The 21330-nt window shown below is 38.4% G+C and overlaps 1 protein-coding gene across 1 annotated transcript in view; it reads left to right on the plus strand.

The window, feature by feature from the left end:
* The first annotated feature begins 252 nt into the window (after positions 1-252).
* The window catches only part of CLDN16 (claudin 16), a 222047-nt gene continuing 200969 nt past the window's right edge, over positions 253-21330 (plus strand). Inside the window, exon 1 of the mRNA XM_044070905.1 lies at positions 253-623. Coding sequence (XP_043926840.1) covers positions 510-623 — 114 coding nt within the window. The 5' untranslated portion in view covers positions 253-509. The remainder of the gene's footprint in view (positions 624-21330) is intronic.

The following is a 21330-nucleotide window of genomic DNA, read 5'->3' on the forward strand; positions in this document are numbered from 1 at the left end:
GTTGTTATGATTTATAATGTATGCGTTTTCATCAAGAGTTTTGTCACATTTTTCTTACTCAGCTGAGTAATCTAGTTTAGCCTGCAGGTGCCAGTGATGTGTGGAAAACTGACCGTTTGCAGACCTGCCATTAACTGTACCAATGAAGAGGCAAGGTCATTAATTACACAAGAGGGAAGGGTACAAAAGTCCTAGAGATGTTTGATTGGCTGTAGCTTTGAAACAGATGAAAAGAAAGAAATGTTCCTTACTTAGAGAAAAGAAACACTCCTGATTTCACCCATATAATTAATATGTTTAAACTTCACAGTGATTGAACTACTTATAAAAATAGAATAAAATAGAATACTCAGACCTCAAAACTAGGGCAGCACAATCATATTTGTAAAAATACAGAAAGACAGAAAGAAAAGCCCTCCTGCGATCTGGAATGAGACCCCAGTCTGTGAACTGTTAAAAGAGAGATTTTTTCCTATGTCTGTCTTGGAGGTACTGAACTCTCTCTCAGGATGAGGACTCTACTCCAATATGTGGCGTTTGTGTTTGCTTTAGTCTCGGCTGGATTTCTGATTGTAGCCACTTGGACAGACTGTTGGATGGTGAATGCCGATGACTCTTTAGAGGTAATTAATACAGCAACTCTTTTACTAGGAATTTTTTGTGAAATATTCCCCTCTTAAAAATCTTATCTGCAGCAGTAAATAATAAATTATGCGTGTTTGTCTTTTTTATTGTTAAATTTACTTTTTTTTACAGATGGATACTCTGGTCATGTGATTAGTTTAATATAGATGACTCAGTTAATCAAGCATTTGTACTTTACCTTATAAAACTTTTCCCTGCTCCTGAGTTTCTGAAATAACTTTACAATAGTTTTAAAAACAAAATTCTATTCATATTTTACCAAGTCATCATGCCTGGTTTGCATCTGTTCTTCTTCTGTATGCAGCAGTATGCATTATACATTACTTTACATGGTTTGGTAGCTATATGCAGCAGTGTGCATTATACATTACTTTACATGTTTTGGTAGCTATATGCAGCAGTGTGCATTATACATTACTTTACATGGTTTGGTAGCTATATGCAGCAGTGTGCATTATACATTACTTTACATGTTTTGGTAGCTATATGCAGCAGTGTGCATTAAACATTACTTTACATGGTTTGGTAGCTATATGCAGCAGTGTGCATTATACATTACTTTACATGTTTTGGTAGCTATATGCAGCAGTGTGCATTATACATTACTTTACATGTTTTGGTAGTAAGTAAACAAATGCCACCATAAATGTTTCAAGGCAAAGGGGCTTGTGAGTACAGAACGTAATTGACATTGGCATTTATTTTCCTTATACTTTTGCCATTAACGTTCACTAAAGGTCCTTCACTGATAAGAAATACATTTGTACTACTCCATACATGATCCAGTTTCATCAGAAGAACCCGTAATACCTGTATAGTGTGTCATGTAATGTTGCTTATTCACTTCAGTGACATATTGTGCTATAGTGCTTTTATGGGAAAGTGTGGGTATTTCTACATTCCAAGCCCAGCAAAATGGACAGTCTTTGCTGGTTTATAAGAACAAATGTATATATGTAATTTACAGATCACTAATAATAATTATAATAATAATAACAATGATAATAATAATAATAATCATAATAATAATAATAATAATAATTATTATGCTGAAATCAGAAAGTAATTGTGGTTTTACTGATCCTGACAACCATACTATAAGTCAGACCACTGGCAGTATAGCGTATATTTTTGTACCTATGTTCACATTGCAGCTAAGTAATCCAGTTAAAGTTGAGGGTATGTAAAACAGTACAACACTTTCAGCTTCTCCTTTAATAGTTGCTATACTAGTTGCAGTTCTGAATGTTATATTAGGAAGCAGATTTGTGCTGGGAAAGATACATGTAAATACTTGCTTATATATTTGTATTCACACAGACACATATATAACATATTTTACCTTCTTTAACATGGGACTTTTAGTTGAATATGTTTGTTCCTGTGCTCTATAACTACATCTAAGCCATTTCTGTGGGTGCCCTCCCCCACAAAAATCAGGGGAAGAGCATAAAATGGCATGCTATCACCTTAGAAACATTTCATGAAAATGTTATGTTGTTTTATTAATAAAGGTATTCCATCTTTTTATGTTATTGATATGCTCATTAGTGGCTATGAGATAGTTGCAAATATTAGGTTCCAAGAGATCACTTAATCTAATGAGATGTGCTGAGCATACATTTTTAAGTGTATGTTATTAAAGATGTAATTTTATTTTAGAATTTAATAGAGCAATGCATAATCATTATTCACAGTTATAATTTAGTAACTGAATATGGATTAGTATATTTGCTTATAATAATTGTTTATAATCTAATGATCTAACTCTTTAATATATTTATGAATAGTTTGTGCATATTATCAAATTTTATATTCCATGAACTGTTTTCTGTGGCATATCATGAAAACTGGGCAAGGTTAATTAAATGTATTGATTTTGAAATTGTCAATTAAATGTATTCATTTAAATCACATCTGATCAGAGAATAAGTCAAGTTTTTGAAGGAAATGAAAAACTGAGCTTATAAAAAGAAAAGATTGGGTGCAAAGCCCTTCAGTACTCCCTGCTAGCAGATGGAGGAGGTTAAGCTCTGAATGGACAAGGCTAGGAATAATATAAAATAAATGTCCACATCCTGGCATAAAAAACACACAAAAAAAACAAGTGGAATGGAGGGAGGGAGCGTCTACTGCAGTAGTGATCATTTGAACATCTACTGTTATGGTAAGTTCAACTTATACAACTGTACTATGTTCTCCATATTGATCAATGCTGTTGTAACATTATCTATATGGGTAGATATCTAGAAGGTGGAAGGAGAAGTGTTCAGGAGCCCCTGGAGAATGGTCCTAGCAAAGCATGTTCTAGACCTGGAGAAGGAATCCAGCTTATAGTGCTTTGTCAAAGTATGTACAGAGGACCAAGTAGCAACTTCTAAAATATTTCTAGATCCAAATTTCCAAAAATACATAAAAGAAGCCAAGGTCCTTGTAGAGTGAGCCTTGACCCTGCCTAGAATAGATTTGTCATGACGATAGCCTTAGACAGCCATTAGAAATAGTCTGTTTGACACCAGTTGTCCCTTTTTCTTACTTTCACAAGAAATGAAGAATTGATCTGATGATCTAAGCAGTTTAGCCCTGTCAAGATAGTACCTGAATTTTCTGTGGACATCCAAGGTATGGAGTATCCTTTCTCCCTCATTTTAAGTTCAAGAAAGAAAACAGGGCGATGGATGGCTTTACTTAAAGTCACATCCCACGATGAGAGTATACAACTCAGATACCCTTCTTGCAGATGTCAGAGCAATCAATAAAACTGTTTTCCATGTAAAGAACCTCATGTCAGCCAGATTAGTTGGTTCAAATGGAGTAAGTGTTAGTTTCTCTAACACAAATCAAGATCCCAACAATTAAGATCTCAAGGAGAGGTTGCCAGGTTACATGGAGACGTCTTATGCAAAACCCCTTTCATGTGACTGCCTTGAAAGAGAAGGATCCATGTTCAGACATGCTGAAGTGGATGATAAATGAACCTTGACAGAGGAATAAGAAAGGCTGTAGTATAGTAACTCACAGAGCAATTGCAAAACCAGAGAACAACTAGCACTGAATGGGTGCTGATTATGTTGTTGGCACCAACTAGAAAATCTTTTCCATGTGTTAATATATGATTTTCTAGTAGCAGGCATTCTTGCCTCCATTAGTACCTGATGCACATCCTCAGTAAAGAGGGACATAAAAGGAATTAAGATCCCATCATCCAGGCAGTCAATTGATGATGCTTGATGTTGGAGTGCATCAAACACCCCTGCTCTTGTGTGAGTAGATCCATTCCATGAGGAAACCTGTGCAAATTGCCCCTGGCCATTTCCAAAAGAAGGGAGAACCATGGTTACCTGGGTCAGAAGAGACTCACCCCAATAATCTTGGGGGATTCCTTCTGAATCTTCAAAAGTACACTGGATATTAGTGGAAAGGATGGAAAAGCATGCAGAAACATTCCTGTCCAAAGAAAAGAAAAAGGATATGTCTGCCAGGTTGTCTTGCATGAAGTCCTATAACAGCATTTTGCCAGTTAATCATTCAGATTAGTTGGCATACTGGTTAAGATCTTCACTTCCATTGGTGGCTGCAAACAAAGCAATTACTAGACAATGGAAGTCAAAGTCTAAACCAACTGTACTAGAAGTAGTGAATATAGTAACAGAGATAAAACAACTGGAATTGGGATGTTTAGAAAAGGGTAGGAGCAAATTACATAGAAAAAAGGGAATTGTGGGAATAATACATACAGGGGAGAAATGAGGTTTAAAAGAAGGCAGAACATGAATGTGGTATGCAGTGTTTGACTGACAATGATTGGGTAGATTATAAATTATGTATAATGTTTGCAGCTAAAGTTATGTCAGTATGGTTTGTGATGTAAAATGCTTGCAGCTGGGATTATGTCAATATGGATTGTTTTCATTTATATAAATGTATGATTGCTTATTTCATAAGTGATAATTTAATAAAGATGTTTCTTGTTTAAAAAAAGGTCTTCACCTCCCATGCACAAGGTACAAGGTTTGATCTTGAACCCAGACAATGCCTGTTTAGAGTTTGCATGTTCTTCTTGTGTCTCTGTTGGGTTCCTCCCACCTCTGAAAAACATGCTGAGTGTTTCCATCTCAAACACACCAATGAATGGAGCTGTGGGCATCGGCACAGAGTCTACATGGTGCCCTTATGGGGGAAGAGTTGCATAGACCAATTGCTTTGGGCATCTACTGTGATGGGCATTATGCTCAAGACAGGAGAACATGGATCACAGACTGCATGCTGTGGCAGGGCTAGCACCTTGATGGTGTAAAATATGACTCTAGGTGATTCGGTCATGTTGATTAATGTCACCAAATGGAAATGTGTATTTGCCGGTGATAAGTGTGTTCAGGATCCAACCTACTCCAGGAACCCATGCTAATGATGGGAGGGGCATGGGTCCCTGGAGTAGGTTGTCCAGTGTGTGCCCACCATAAAGCCCAGTAGCCCTTGGTCACTAAGTGTCTGGCCAGCTGGTGTCCAGCTGCCTATACTGGGATACCAGGGATAGCTCTGTTGAATGAAAGTTAGAAATAAAACCAATCAAACTGCCAAACATGAATTAAAAATTGCTACACTCAGTGTAGGTTCACTGACAGGACACAGCTTGAAAGTGGATGGCATGATGTTATAGAGGAGGCTGGACAGCCTATGTATCCAAGAGACAAGATGGAAGGGCAGTGCAGCAAATCCACTTGGCTTGGGAACCATGGTCTATTACTTAGGAGGAGAACAGGCTAGAAATGGTGTAAGAATTGTGGTAAGAGAAAGGCTTCAGAAGTTAGTGAGGGATGCCATCAGAATTAGTGACAAACTCATGGCAATCAGATTTCAGTGTAATGATAGGGCAGTATTCATAATATCAGCCTATGCCCCCACAGCAGGGTTGTGATAGTGAGGAAAAGAGTGTATCCATATAGCAGTTGCAGGACATACTATATAAAGGAGGACAACATGAATTGATGTTGATAATGGGTAACTTGAATGAACATATCAGGACAGATAGAATAGGATATGAGGACTGCCTGTGTTCACATGGGTGGGTCAGCACGCATAAAGAAAAGGTCATTCTAGACTTCTGTCTTGCAAATGGCTTGATAGTAGCCAACACATGGTTCAGAAAGAGAGATAGTAGTAAAATCACATACAAGAGTGGCCAACATGCAGCTCAGCTAGGCTTCCTACTAGTAAGGAAAGGGCACTGGGGTAGAACCAGCAATTGCAAAGTAATTCTCAGTGAAACAGTCAACCCACAGCATAAACCACAGGTTGCCAGAATCAGCTGCAAGCAGTGGTCAGAAAAGGCTCTAAGGTCAAAAGAAACAAGGCTGAAGACCTGAAAATTGACTGGAGAGAAAGTACAAAAGTTCAAGGAGTTACTCAGGGCTCTAGCACCCCATGAAAAAGAGGAAATATGTGGAGTTGAAGAAGAATAACAGTGCCTCAAAACAGCATGTGTCAGGACTACAGAACAGATATATGACCGAGCCAGGTATGGAAATAAGGTACATAAGGAAAGCAGGTTGTAGAATACAGAAGTCCAGGAAGTCATCAAAAGAAAGAGAGAGTACAGGAAAAAGTGGGAGACAGAAAAGACGGACCAGGCTAGGAAGGACTACTGGTTGGCTAAGAAAGAATCAAAGAAAGGAGTTGCAATAAAAAAGAACAGGTCATTGGAGGCAATGTACCAGCTTCTGGAAAGTGACTCAGTAAGTGGCACAAAGAAACTATATTAGACAGAAAGATAAAGACGATAGTCAGCCACCATAAGGGATGCCAGCAACAACCTGCTCACTAGTCCAAAGGATATCGAAGGCAGATGGAAGGAGTACTTCCAGCAGCTTCTGGATGAAGAAAACCCCACAGAAGCTGTACTTTCCCAGACACAGCCTATGAGTGAAGAAGAGCAGCCAACCTTAGAAGAAGTAAGAACAGCACTAAGGAAAATGAAATCAGAAAAAGTAGCAGGCTCAGATGAGGTCACAGCAGTTATGATAAAGATATTGGGTGAGATAGTGGACAAATGACTCCTGAGGGTACTCATAGCAATGTGGAGAGAAAGGCATATCCCAGATGAGTTAAGAATAAGCATACATGTCAGTGAGCAATGGAGATACCCACAACTGTATGCAATGCAGAGGTATGAAAGTCCTCTCACATTGCATGAAAGTTTTGATGAGGGTGATTGTTAGACCGAGATACAGAGTAGTGGAAAGTAAGATGGGAGATGAGCAATTCAGATAAGGATGCAGCACAAATGACCTGATGTTTGCAGTGAAACAGATATCTAAGAAGACGCTAGAGGAAAGAGTCCAACAAGGCATTCCTAGACTTGGAGAAAGCATATGACAAAGTCCCAAGAAAGATGGTTTGGGCAGTACTGCCATGGTTCGAAGTTCTAGAAACACTGGAAGAATTATTGTAGGGTATGTACAAGGACCCAATAACTCAAGTAGGAACAGTGTTCTGTGTTACAGAGGGGTTCTCATTGGAAGTGGGTGTGTACCAGGATTCAGCTCTGAGCCCACCGCTGTTCATATGGTGATGGGCTAAGTTTGAAGGAGACAGATAAACAAAGTTGCTGTATGCAGATGATGTGGCATTACAGGCAGACTCTGAGAAAAAAAACTTCAGCAAAATATGGGGGAATGGAATGCAAAACTGAAGGCACATGGCTGAAACTAAATACAGATAAGGCAGTGGTAATGGTAGTAAACTGGGGAAATAAGAAGAAGTTGAGAATTGAGATATAAGGGAAGATTGTGGAAAAGGTTAATAGCTTCAATCATCTGGGAGAGGTAGTTGAGGAGAAGGGAAGTCTGAATGAAGAGGTTAAAGCTAGAATCAGAGAGACTGCAGCCAATTGGCATAGAACGTCAGGTGCAGTGTATGACATATGAATGCCAAAGAAGCTGAAAAGTAAGGTGTACAAAACCATGGTGTGACCACTACTACTGTATGCTACAGAAACCAGGGCAGTAAAGGCAGAGAAGATGGGGAAGCTAGAGGTGATGGAAATGAAGTGCTTGAGAAGGGTGATAGTATGCACACTGTAGGACAGACAAAGAAATGAGGACATAAGAGCAGAAGCCAAAGTAATTCCAATTGCAGAAAAACTCAAAGAAAGCCAACCTCTCAACTGTACAGCTTTCCACAGAATGTCCAGATTTTTGCCTCATATTTTTGGTCCATTTTTCATAAAATTGTGGTTTTCTGGGAAATTAGTGGCAAATCATTAACTACTGAAGTTAGAAAATAAAGATACACATTTGTGTTTGAGACTTCATACCCATCAGAAAATTAATGCTAATGAAAACCTGTCATTCTATCAACTTTCTAAGTTTGTAAGAGCAATAATTAAAAATTGTCCCTATTTTTGGGCCTTTGTCCCACTTTTATTTATGTCTTTGTCCACATTTCTTGCTCTAGGAGGTTGAGAGGTATGAAGAGAACAGATTATGGTGGTTTGGACATATGTGCAGAAAAGCAGAAGAAGATCTGATGAAGAAGAGTTGAGACAGACAGGAAGAAGTTAAAAAGAAATGAGGGTGTCCAGGAAAGAGGTAGATGGATTGTGTGAGTGAAGATCTGTGACAGTCAGGCATAAGTCTTGAAGAAGGCGGGAGTGTGGCATTGAATTGAGAGAGATGGCAACAGTTAACGTAATACCCTGACTCCATGTAGAAAATGGAGGGGGAAAAAAGGAGGTTGAGGATGTTCAGGCAGGAGACAAAGAGGTATACTTGAGGAACTCCCCACAGATGGAGCAAATCTTGGAAGATCCCTGGATCTAGTTTCCATTTGTGAGAGTCTGCCTTTGACCTGCTCAGTTTGTCTGACACAATTTTCCTCTGACAGAATGTAGGATGCCTGTGCAGTGAGAATGTGCTGTGAAGCAATAATTCAAGCTAACATGGCTAGTCTACAAAGGAGGTATGACCTGGCTCCCCCTTGCTTGTTGATGAACCGCATCACTGTGATATTATCTGTAATAACATGAAGAGGTCCCAGGGAAGAAAAGAAGTTTCAGATAATTGAGTGCCCTGATCAAGGTGAGCATCTTCTTGAAATTTAGGTGCTTGCGTCTGTCCTTGGTGTCCCACACTCCCTGCACTTTTATCTCTCCTGAAACTGTTCCCCAAGCAAAGTTTAAAGCATCTTTTCTGACTGACTGCTTTGGAGTGTGGAAGCAAGTGATTTCTCTGCTGACAAACCACAGTAGTAGGATCTGAAAAGAGAAAGGATGCTGATACTGGGACCAAAGAAATTTCAGATACCACTATATCTTTTTCATGTGGAGTCTTGCTAGGGGTATCATGAGAATCATAGATGCCATGAGACCCACAGTCCTGAGATATTCCTTCACAGTGACTGAAGAATGAGTGGAAAAACTTTGAAATAGATCTAAATAAAGATATTTTTTTTCCTGTGGAAGAAAAGCTCTTTAAATGGAGGTTTCTAGTTGATAACCTAGTTATATAATCCTGTGTGAGGCAGTCAAGAAAGACTTTTTGATGTTCTCTTGGAATCCCAACTTGTGCAAGAGATTTTTCACCCAAGAGAGAGATTCCTGACATTTTGAAAAAGACTCTGCAAAGATAAGGAAGTCATCTAAATATGGAAATGAGCCATGACTGTAGATAGATGTTTATGAGTACTTTTGGTGCAGCAGATAGTCAAAATGGTGAGGCAAAGAATTGATAATGTCATCCAGACACACAAAATCTTAAGAAACGTCTAAAGTCTGGATGAATATGGATGTGATGATATGCATCTTTTAAGTCTAGTTTTACCAGAAAATTTGAAAGAGGAAGAGGAATAGATAGTGAAGTGACATCATTTTGAATTTGGGCACTTATCACAAACAGGTTTAGAAAGAAAGATCCAGAACTGGTCTTCAAGCATTTTCTTTATTTGGGACTAGGAGCATCCTTAAATAAAACTCCTTCCCACCTGAGAATTAGGAATTGGTTCCATCATTCTTTGGGACAGCTTGTGATGAAGAACAGGTGAAAACAAAACAGTCTAATCTGCAGGATGAGGAATGACCACCTGGAAAGGAGGACTTTCCTCCCACTGCCATCCATAACTATTATGAATGATTTTCAGAACCCATTTGTCTGAAATAATCTGTTGCCAAAGGGAAATGGGGATTCAGACTTTCTGGAAGATAAAGAGGTCCTGGGTGGGAGGGGGGTCACAAGGTCTCTTGAATAGTAATTCAGACTTGCTGCAGCGTCCTTGGTTTTGGGGGGTTTGAGACTTCTTTTTGGAACCTCCTTGCCAATTCTTCTTAAATGTCTGAATTCTCTTGCGACTGTTTTTTTTTGACAAAATTGGATGAGGAGAAGGGAAATCCCTTGCACAGTTTGGAAAAGGAGGGATGAAAAATCTTAGACATTCCCTGGATCAGCTTGTCCCTCTCATCACACTTCTGCCACAGAGGAGCCAGACACTAAACCTCTATCCAAGGGAGAATTTAAAATCTCATTTTTAACATCATCTGCAAGGTTCTGAGAATGCAGCCATGCAAACCTCCTGAAAACCATACCAGTGGCCATTGCCCTGGATGAAGTATCAACAGAGTCATACACCCACTGCAAATGAGTAGTGACCAGTGCAATAGAATAAACTAAATTATTTAAAGCAGATTTCTCTTCCCAAGAAGAAAATGTAGATAAAACATTCCTAATACTTTCACAATATGTCAGAATAAAGTTTAACATATGAGCCTGACAATTTAAAATTCTAAAATTCAAAGTTGCAGGACTATACACTTTTTCCCCAATACTTATCAATAATTTTCCCATCCTTATTAGAAAGAGTAGGATTGGAATTAACTAAGTGCTCAGCAGCAGAGGAGTCAGCTAAGATTATAGCTGTTGAGTTAGGATTTGGAACAGTGTATAAAAATTTAAAATACTGAGGAACTTTATGCATTCTATCTGCCTTTTAGAGATAGCTGGTTTACTGTCAGGATAATTGCAGACAGTAAGGCAAACATCCTCTAAAGCAGACAGTACAGGAGGAACTGGTGTGGAAAACCTTACTGAGGGACTGAGAAACATCAGTGTTCTCCCACTGAAAACACTGACACTAGCAACCGTCTCAGAAAAAGACCCCCCCCCCCAGGAGAATCAGAAAGAGAGCTCTCCTCTGAGTATGAATCAGAAATCTGAGGACAAGACCATGAATCTGTCCCTGCAGCTTCCTGTTCAGAATCATAATCTTGAATCTCTTCAGGAAAGGAGGCATCCCTCTTTTTTTACCAGAAACTACTCTACAAGAAGGATCAATAGCCAGAATCAAACCCTGAGCTAGTCCAAGTAAAATATTCCTATCCAAAGAAATTTAAGGAGGAGTAGATACATGTTTGGTCTTCTGTTTATTTATGACATGAAAAATAGAGCCAACTGTTTTACTAGTGGCAGCCACTGCTTCCCCAGGAATAGGCACAGCATTCTGACACAACAGGGAAACCTTTCCTGCCCCTTCCCTCAGGAGCAACAAGAGTGGTTCTCCCTTGCCCACTGAGGGAACCCCAACAGCCAGAGGATGTGGCTAACCTCCAGTTCGAGTGGTTGTAAGTGCTAACCAGAGGAATCCAGGTTGAAAGATATGTGGTCTGAGGGACAACAAATGACCACAACAGAGTCACTCACCAGCAGCTGAGGCAAATTGCTAGCATGCTGTTGTGGCAAAGGCTGTTTGCTTAACTTTTTATTTTTGTGGCTGGAAGAATGGCCAGCCATGTGAGTAACAATCTGTTCCATTGTCAAGCCGAAAATGGTGACGCCATCCTGGGGAAAACAAGCAACAATGACAGTAAAACTACCAATTTACAAAAGTTAAATTTTTTTGATAGCAAAAACACAGTAAAAAGCATTTTCAAACACTATGGCAGTCCTACAACATTAAAATAAGCAGAATTTCTCCACAAAATATAGTTTATCAGTTAGATAGCACTAAACTTAAAGAAGCAACGAGTGCTCAGTTTAAAAGTACATTACAGTTTCGAAACAATCCATTAAAACACAACACTCCTAGCTTTAAAATAACTTTCCTGAAAAACAAATGTGTAAAACATCAGTAAAAATAAGAAAATGGAAGATTTCCCCCCAAAGGGAACTTATCTGGCCAGCTAAGGAAAGCACAATCCAAGCGTTGATCCTCCAAAGCCTCAGAAGAGTGTACTCTTCAGCAGAAGTAAAGCTCTGAAGGGCTTCATGCCCAGACTTGTCTTTTAGTCAGCTCAGCTTGAGCTGCTTGACAGTTCGGGTGTGTGGAAGGTACATGAAGCACTGAAAGCTGTCTGGCTGTTACATACTTGACCAGATATAACCCATATAGCTAAGGCTACTACAGCAGTGACAAATATGAAGATCATCTCAAAAGTGTTTTAAACCAAAAGGGAAAACCTTTTTCCATACAGTTTTATTGTACAGGGAACACATATTCCTTAGGAAAAGAAATGATGCTTGCCTTGAAAACTATGTAAAGATTTTTTTTCATATACCCAGTTGCTATATTAAATTTTCATTGCATATTGTACTTTATCTTACAAAATATGATTGTGGATTGCAATTATACATCATGAGTGAGAGAGATATGTGTGAGAGTGTACATACATATATATATGTGTGTGTGTGTGTGTGTGTGTGTGTGTGTGTGTGTGTGTGTGTGTATGCATGTGTATGTATGTTTGCCTGTCTGTGTGCATTTGTGTGTGTGTGTGTGTGTGTGTGTGTGTGTGTGTGTGTGTGTGTGTGTGTGTGTGTGTGTGTGTGTGTGTGTGTGTCTGGTTCACAATATAAAAAAAAAAATCACTGCCAATTATATAACAACTGAAAAAACTAAATCTGTAAAACTTGAATCTCATAATGCTAAACTGGAAGCTGAATTTATAGCTTACATTCAAATTTACATTATGAGCAGATTTAGAACCACCCAGCCCCCACTACTTAAACATTTTGAATCCTAGTTTACTATGCCAGAGAAAAGTAGAAATGTTCAATTTTACTGTGAAGCCGAGTTGTCTCTCTTCTGTGAGGATGAGTGACCTGTGAGATAAAACATTTATAAAGGAAGGGTATGGGGACACTGACTCCACACTGTTAATAGAGGAAGCTTGTCTCTGACAGTATAATAGTTGCGTTTTCTATGCAGAAGTTTAAAAATTTCAGTTTCTGTCCTATGGATCTATGTTTTCTTTCTTTCTTATGTTATGCTGCATTTTGTTAACAATACAACAACTGATGCTAAGATTTTACATAAGATATTATTTTGCTTATGTTGTTAAACCACCAAATGACTGCTAACATATAGTGTACACCCATTTTCAACACATACAACAGTTGTGAGTTCATCATGATGATGTTTTGATGTATCAGGTATTAATAAACATAACTTTGCTGTACTGGGAAACATATTGCTGATTAAGTAATGTTCTACTAAATGCTACCACCCAAATACATGTCCATTTTCAAATAGTGCAGCCTAAGCCATGTAGCTGGCAAAATTCTGTCCTGACATTGCTCCAGCTTAAGCCATCTGGAATTTTACTTTCTCGGTAAACAAATGTTAAATAAATAAAATAAATAAATAAATAATGAGAGATTCTGTGATTATTTGTTTTCGTATTTGGGATTTTTTTTATCACACCTGATTAGATAGCTAGATAGATAGATAGATAGATAGATAGATAGATAGATGCACACAGACATTGCGGCTCAAAATATTCAGCAATATAATCTATGTTAACAGAAATCTATCTGTACTGTAATTATTTCTGCAGTTCACATTTAATTTTTCAAAATGTATATCATATATAGAACATCCTTATTACTAGTAATTAATATTTTTGAGATTTCTAAGAAATTACACCTACATAAGAGGATTTGTATAATGGGTTCATATTTTAAGCTTCACACTATTTTAAGCTTCACACTAAACAACATCTTACATGCTCCCAGAAATTACCTGAAAACTAAAACAGTTCACCTTCAGTGGTTTTAACAAAAATAATACATTTTACATGGGAAAAAAAATCAAAACGTTGATGCCTAATGATGTTTTGATTAAGAAATATGCAATTTATACATAAACAGAGCAAGTTTCTTAGTGAAGTTACATATTATTTCAGCTTTATGTTATGGCTGGACTATTATGAATTCTTATTGAGCACACCACTTTATTGTCTTATCCTAGAAAGCAGTAGGAAATTAGTGATGCAATTATGTCTTCACAAGTCTTTAAGTAAAATACATGTACCCCTCAAATGTACCTTATTATGTAGAATATTCCTAACAATTTCACACTGAAAGGGTCTGTCATACATTAAATGTTGACTTTTTTAATTGATATCCATAGCAAATAATACTGAATCATATTAATTAATCAAAATATTTTGTAAGTAAAAAGCAAAATAATAACTGCATTGTGAGCTTACAAGATGATGCTGTTAGTAAGTTTAGTAAGTGTTCGATATTTTTCCCATGTATTCCACATTATCAGAGGTAGTTTTCCACATTTTCACATTTTGGAGATAGAAGATTGTGAGATATGAAAATGCCACTTTGCATTTTTAATGAGTGTGTGTGTGTGTGTGTGTGTGTGTGTGTGTGTGTGTGTGTGTGTGTGTGTGTGTGTGTGTGTGTGTGTGTGTGTGTGTATGTGTGTGTGTGTGTGTGTGTGTGTGTGTGTGTGTGTGTGTGTGTGTGTGTGTGTGTGTGTGTGTGTGTGTGTGTGTGTGTGTGTGTGTGTGTGTGCTGGGGGTAGCAGTGACAAGTGCCTTACAGCTTTTATAGCTCTTTTCATTTCCCAGTGTTCTTCTGTGGTGTATGTTGTGTAACTTTAGAATGAAAGGTGCAAAAGTAAAGAAGCATTACATAGACAGTACCTATTATACTCCAAAATTGGAAAAAAAAAACATCTTGTTTTGCATGTCTGTGATGTAAAGTCATTTAAGAATACTGGCTATGAGAGTCCTGTTGAATGCCAAAAAAGACTGCTGATCGGCTACAGTAGTCTTACCTTTTTAACGTAGTGTACAGTTGGGCTTTCCATGGTAATTTTCAAAGGTGATCGGGAATATGTACTGTGCTAGATAGCTACATAAGTGGTCTAACTAGGCCATTACCCATCGGGTACCTTTTATTTATACAACGTACAAGGCAGAATTGACTGGTGTTCCCATTGGTGTTTACTTTGGTAGTAGCTCCATTAGCTTAGCTGTTAAGATACATTTCATTAGAACTTGCAGGGAACAACTATTTCATTCCCATAATGGATTCTTCCTTATCTACTGAAAACTTAATCCGCTATCTTGGTGCAGTCTGGTACCACACCTCTAAGATTTTCAGAAGGCATACAATCTGCTCAGGCTATAAGAGAGTATATTATTAATCATATTAAGTCAAAATTACTAATGCATAATAAAGCTCAAACTGCCAGCTTATGACATTCATATCCATTAAAATGGGATGAGTCTTTTCTGGCATACTTAATAAATAATTGTGTATCACAACAAAGGGTATATTTGTCTTAATGTCAGAGTGATACTGAAGGATTGCTTCACAGGTTGGGAATCCTTGGTCTTACTAATGGAACATAATTTAACTATACTAAGAATAGCTCTGTCTCAAAATCTTCTTCATGTTCCTCAGTCCCTGAGGTTATTCCCAGACCACTGAACACCTAGATGATGGGATAAGGCCCTCCATGGCTTTCATTCTAAAACCTTTTCTCAGAAGGGTGTTTTTATTTGTATTTGTATTACTGTCCTGAATCAAGAGGGTTAACACCCTCGATTCTAAAGCTAGCGCTGACTTTGAAGCTCTTTTTGCATTCTTTAAACCTGGAGTTGAATACTTGCTGAAAAAATTATCCTTGCAGAAATGATGTGGGGCCATGGGCCATTTAAACAATGTGTTTCCTCAACCTAGTGGCTGACCACAGAATCTTATTTCATGAGACTGACTTGCATTCCATGGCATTAAACAAAGCCCACCAATTACCTCCTGTCATCTGCATATAGTGTTAGACTGTGAAGCAATTAATGAGAGTCCTTCCTTCATATAGGTGATGGTCCTTTCCTATTCGGCTTGCACTCCATACAGTATGATTTGACTTAGAGGTCATTATACAAAGTATGTCTACATTACTGAATAGAGTAACCTGGGCTAGATTATGTGGAAAAGATGGAAACAGTCATCATTAGTACATGACTGAGCACTCTGTGATTCTGTAATACATACCTAACACATAGCAAGGTTTAGGCATGCTGTACATGAAATGAAATTGTTAACCTTATTAATCTCACATATGGTTCATTCTACTCAAGAACACAAAAGGCAGTTCTATAAAAATGTGTATGTAGGGATGCCTTGAGCTCTGTTTCAGGCAGTTACTGGTGGAAGTGCATTGTATTAGATGTAGTGGATCTGACGTAGGGAGACAAAATACAAATATAGCTGGGACAACCTTAATTTCTTCTTTGTATTGCTGCCATTTTACATGGAAAACTACTTTTTATACTCAATAAAATTATTCAGACTATGTCTAGAGATACCACCAGCATGCTAGAGATACATGGAAGAGGTTATTAGCTCTTAAGAATATATTTTAAAATTGTATGGCCATAATAGGTCTTTTGGAGAAAACCTGTCAATATAGCTTTGGGTAGAATTAATTAATAGACAATTCTCTGATATTAGTCTCTTAACTTTAACTTACCTGATAGGGAAGATGGTTGTTGCAGGTTCAACAAACTTGGGAATTGATATATGAATTGCAAGGGCAGGAGGGTGTGCAGTGCCCCCCCCCCCCCCAGGAGGTGCAGTGGGGCTTGTCCTGCTGCTAAAATTTGCAAGTTTTTTAACTGTTGTAGTAGTCGGTGAGTTTTATTTGCTGCAGTTAAGAGTTGACTTTCTGTCAACTTAAAGATTGGATCAATATAAACAATGCCATATTGCTGTCATCTGTGGTTGTGTTAAGCCCTGTTGCACAATTATTAAACTCTTGCTAATGATTCTCTTCCATTATGGTCCTACATTAAAAACTTTGAAGCATGTGTCATAGGTTTACTATCAAAATGTTGAATTGCAGTTCGGCAAACACGGGAATGCCGAGTGTGTTTTGGCTGACTCACGTAATGTCGAACTGCAATGCAATGAGTGTCCTTAAGTGAATGCTACTGTGGATTCCCTAATATGAAGTTGATTTTAAGAATAGATATCACAGTACAGTGTGGATTTGGAAATGTACCCTTTTCCTTACTGTAGTATGATCTCGGAGTTGGAATATATAATTTGCAAGGGGTGTGGGGGGTGCATAGGGGCAACGTTAATGACAGTAGTTTGCAGTACTGAACTGCATATGTTTGCACTTCTGAAGCAGGAGGGATTGGGATTTCTTTACGTGGAGCATGTCCAACAGCTCTGGGTTTGACATAGCTTTTTATGTTAGGCAGAGATCGCCTCTGAGTGGGCGATATGTGACAGAGTAAAGCTGCAGTTTTTTGAGACGGTCTGCATGGGGCATCTGTTTGAGACCAATAATCCTCTTTGTGAGGTATTTCTGTGGCCTTTCCAGTTGTTGTAGATGTCTTGTGAGGTACATACCAAAAGGAGCGTTGTACTCTATAATGGGTCTAATGAGTGATAAGTAAAGGAAACAATGACCTCTTTTTTCCTGGATGAGAAACCTTTTGTGATGAGGTGTGCCACGTAGAAGGATTTACTGACTACTGTGGCAATGTGATTATCAAAGGAGAGACTACTGTCCACCTGTGTCCCAAGGTCTCTTGTCACACTTTTGGTGTTAAGTAGACTACCACCTATGTGGTAGTTCATGGGTACAGAGTTTTTACCAAAAGGGATGACAATGCACTTTTTGGCATTGAGCTTGAGGCCATGACTTTGACACCAGGCATCTGTCTCAGTGAGGCCCTTTTGTAGGATGTCCACATCGTTAGGAGATTTGATTATGGCTCCTAGTTTGCAGTCATCTGCGAACTTTGATATCGGCATTGTCTAGTTTCGACCTTATTAGCTAATTGATTTGCTGGCTATCAGCATTTAGCCTTGATATTTTGACCAAATTTTTATGATGTTTGGGATTTTGAAAGTAAACTGCATTATATAAAAACTTACTTGGAAAGATCTGTTTCCTCTCTATTTCTATGTGCTTTCATTTCATTAATAATTATATATATATATATATATATATATATATATATATATATATATATAAAATATAATTTACTTTTCAAATGTGCCTTCTACTCATGCTTTGTTGCAGTCATTTAATTTATATACTCTGACTATACCAAAATTTCACTTAACATTCAAGCTCTATTTAACTAACTTTTTGCTCCACGGTACCTTTCACCCTTCAGCTCCCTCCCATACATCTTGGGCACGCAGTATAACTGAACAGAGATCCATCACTGCAACCATGAATGGTGCCTGGTCATGTTCCTCGCTGCATCATATTAAGACAACCTCCATCACAGTGACCTGACAGTCTAGATCTACCTCCCAGTCTGAGGCCAGCACCAGTTGAGGGAGGATTTAATTATCCATAGGCCACGGCCATGTAATGCTATATTCAGGGAGCGGCATTTTTACTTTGTTTGCTAATATTTATATCTCCTGTGGAGCAGGCCATCGAGTGTCAGTGGTTTCCCTTCTCAATTTCAGACATCAGAAGTTACTGTGACTCCTCCCCCCCCCGCACCTCACACTCAATACAATAAATTTCCTGTTGCCAGAGAAGAGACTGAGGCAACCCAATTCAGTCTTATACTTATGGCCATAATGATATTCAGCTTATGCCCTACTCATTCGCCATCCAAATGCATGGCTTACACTGATGTAAGATTATTAAGGTTAAGATCAACTGCTGGTGCAAGCCGCAGTATTTTCAAGCATGGGATGTATACCCCGAATATCAACAGTGAGTCCATCATCCCTGGCTTGAGTCCTTCCGTCCCCTGGGATAAACTACCTTGTAAAATCCCCCCAGCTGACTCCTCAGGTGCTAGCCTGATTAGTGGAACCCAGCTCACATGGATCACACCTTCCCTCATGGACCTGGTGTTCATGTCACTGAAGTGAGAATGCAAAACACTGATCCTGCGATGCATGCATACTTCTACATGTGGTCTGACTTCTGAATACACTGCTTTATCCACACTAAGTACATGCCACAATCCGTCATACAGGTATAACAAGCCACAGCCTCCTCTAACGGTCATTGGAACAGCATGCTGATCTGCCCACCTCCCCATGAGATGGCTGAGCCAGCAATGGCCACTTATTCCTACCTCTTATCCCTGGCTCCTCCAGCGTCCATGTCATTATCTGTACCCAATAGGTGATAGCTAGGGCTTTATCCTTCCATGCCACAGAATCAACTTACCTACTTTTCACTGTTCTGCCAGGCATTCTTTTTGTGCTGGAAAAAAATGTAAATGTGACTTTTAAAAATAACAAAAAGTACACTTTAACTGAATGATGTTTCTTTTTCACAAATGAAATAAAACAGTTACCAGCATTATTAAGGCATAGGTTGTAATGTACAGGGACACTGAAATAAGACAAATTATTGCCACACACTCTCAGATGGTGACCTAGTGGATCCATGTCCATAACACTAGAGCATGCATCACTGTTCTACAAAGTACAGGCAGCACACAGATGGGGTATCAATTTTAAGCACAGTGAAAAGGACACAAGTGTGTGGCATTTTCATGTGGGCTAGTATACATGTACATGAAGAGGTAAAAAGCTATATTGCCTACAGCAATGCGTCAGAAAGTCAATTGTCAATTGACATAATTTGTATGTTTAGACTACGTCTTGGAACCTGCTGTAAATTATTGAAATGATTCTTGGATCAATGTTTAACAATTGCATTCTTAGGTTCATGTTGTTCAAAGATCTGGCTTCCAGAATTTACTTCCTCATGACTTCTGTGCAAGCAGTGGGTGTTTGTTGTCCTCACTTTGACTACGGACAAAGTGTTGCAGTGCAGTCTAAAGGAAGGACACTCTCTTCCATGGAAGTATTTTCATTCCCATAACTGAAGCATTCATTTGGGGTCTAATTCTTTTTTAACACCAATACTTAATCTAATAATAAAAAACAAATACTTGCTATTGTTTCTTGCTCGACGTTACCTTTTTTATTTTTCAGCAAACCCAAATAACCCCTATATTATTAAGTAATCAATGTAAATAAACCTACATTATAGAGCATTCTATGCCATTATATTCTAATAAAATATTGCTAGTGTTCTATATGCTAATATGCGGCACTGGGAAATATTTTCCTTTTTGTGTGAATGTCTCTTTCTTCATGATTTGATTTCTGTGATTTTCCATAAGCTGTAGTAATTATGTAAAATGTCTAGAGCAGGCCTTTCAGTAGGTTCTAAATGTATTTTAAGAGTGGAAGGCCTTATGGGGATTATTCCATTCTGGTTCTTTGGTCCTTCTCATTTTACTTCTTTAATGTCAATTAATACTTTAGTGTATTTCAGTAGCAAAGTGAAAGCTATCTTTTAGAATTTTTTAGTTTCATAATTTATTTAAACTTCAGTTAGTTAAACGTCTGTTAGTGTAATCTTAGTTTAGAAAGTTAAAATCAAGTCTGTTTTACAGGTAGTACCATTTTCTGATTGGCTAGTTGTAGTCACCATTTTATTTTATTTTTATTCTTTATTTTAAGTTTTTTTTTTAAATTTTAGTAATAAATTTTATTTTTGGTGAGTTGATTCATTTGAGTAGGGCTATTCTGGGGACAGTGCGTATATAGCCCAGATATTGTGGTTTATTGGCCTTTTGGGCAGTTTCTCCCATCTCTTTCAACTTTCTGGCTTAAAAGCCAGCATTTGCACTTGTTTCCCCCCTTTTCCTGTAACTAGTCTAGTCCAGATACAGATCTGCTGTGTCCAAGACTGTTTGTAAGCTTATGAGCCCCCCAAGCCTTTCTGTGTTGGAGGGAAGCCTTCTAGCTTATCAGTAGGAGTTTTAAGCACTAGGTAGCCTATCTACCACAAGAGGAGTGGTTCCTGGCCCAGAAATTGTAGTTTATTGTCCGTTTGGACAGTTTTTCCATCTCTGTCAACTTTTTGGTTTAAAAGACCGCATTTGTGCTTATTTCCCACCTTTCCTGTAACTAGTCGAGTCCAGATATACACTTGCTGTAGCCAGGTCTGTTTGTAAGCTTCTTAGCGGTGCCAGAGTCTGCTCTTCAATTTTTCCTTATATCTACTAGTTCTCTCCTCTCCTGCACTTATACTAGCTTATTAGTCTAGCACTTTACCAGACTTCTTGTAGCAATTATTGTAGCACACAAAAGTGCTACCAGCACTAAACGTTCTACAAGGAAACAGATCCAGTACTTATTATCAATGCCTACCCCTCCAGGCATGTCTAATGGTCAGTTCCCTGTGCTTTCTTCTATTAACCTGGTGAACTTGGGCATCCTGAGGCAATGTAGCAACTGCCCCATGTACACTGACAACCCTGTCCTCTTACCTTCCAACATTCAGATTTGCTAGAGATGCACTTATATATCGAAATTGGAAGCCACACACTCTCCAGCCAAAACCAGAATAGCTGGTCAAGAGGAGAAGGTCAACACTTGTACCATA

The sequence above is a fragment of the Protopterus annectens genome, chromosome 4.part1 (genome assembly GCF_019279795.1).
Source record: "Protopterus annectens isolate FY-2018-M chromosome 4.part1, PAN1.0, whole genome shotgun sequence".
Taxonomy (NCBI): domain Eukaryota; kingdom Metazoa; phylum Chordata; order Ceratodontiformes; family Protopteridae; genus Protopterus; species Protopterus annectens.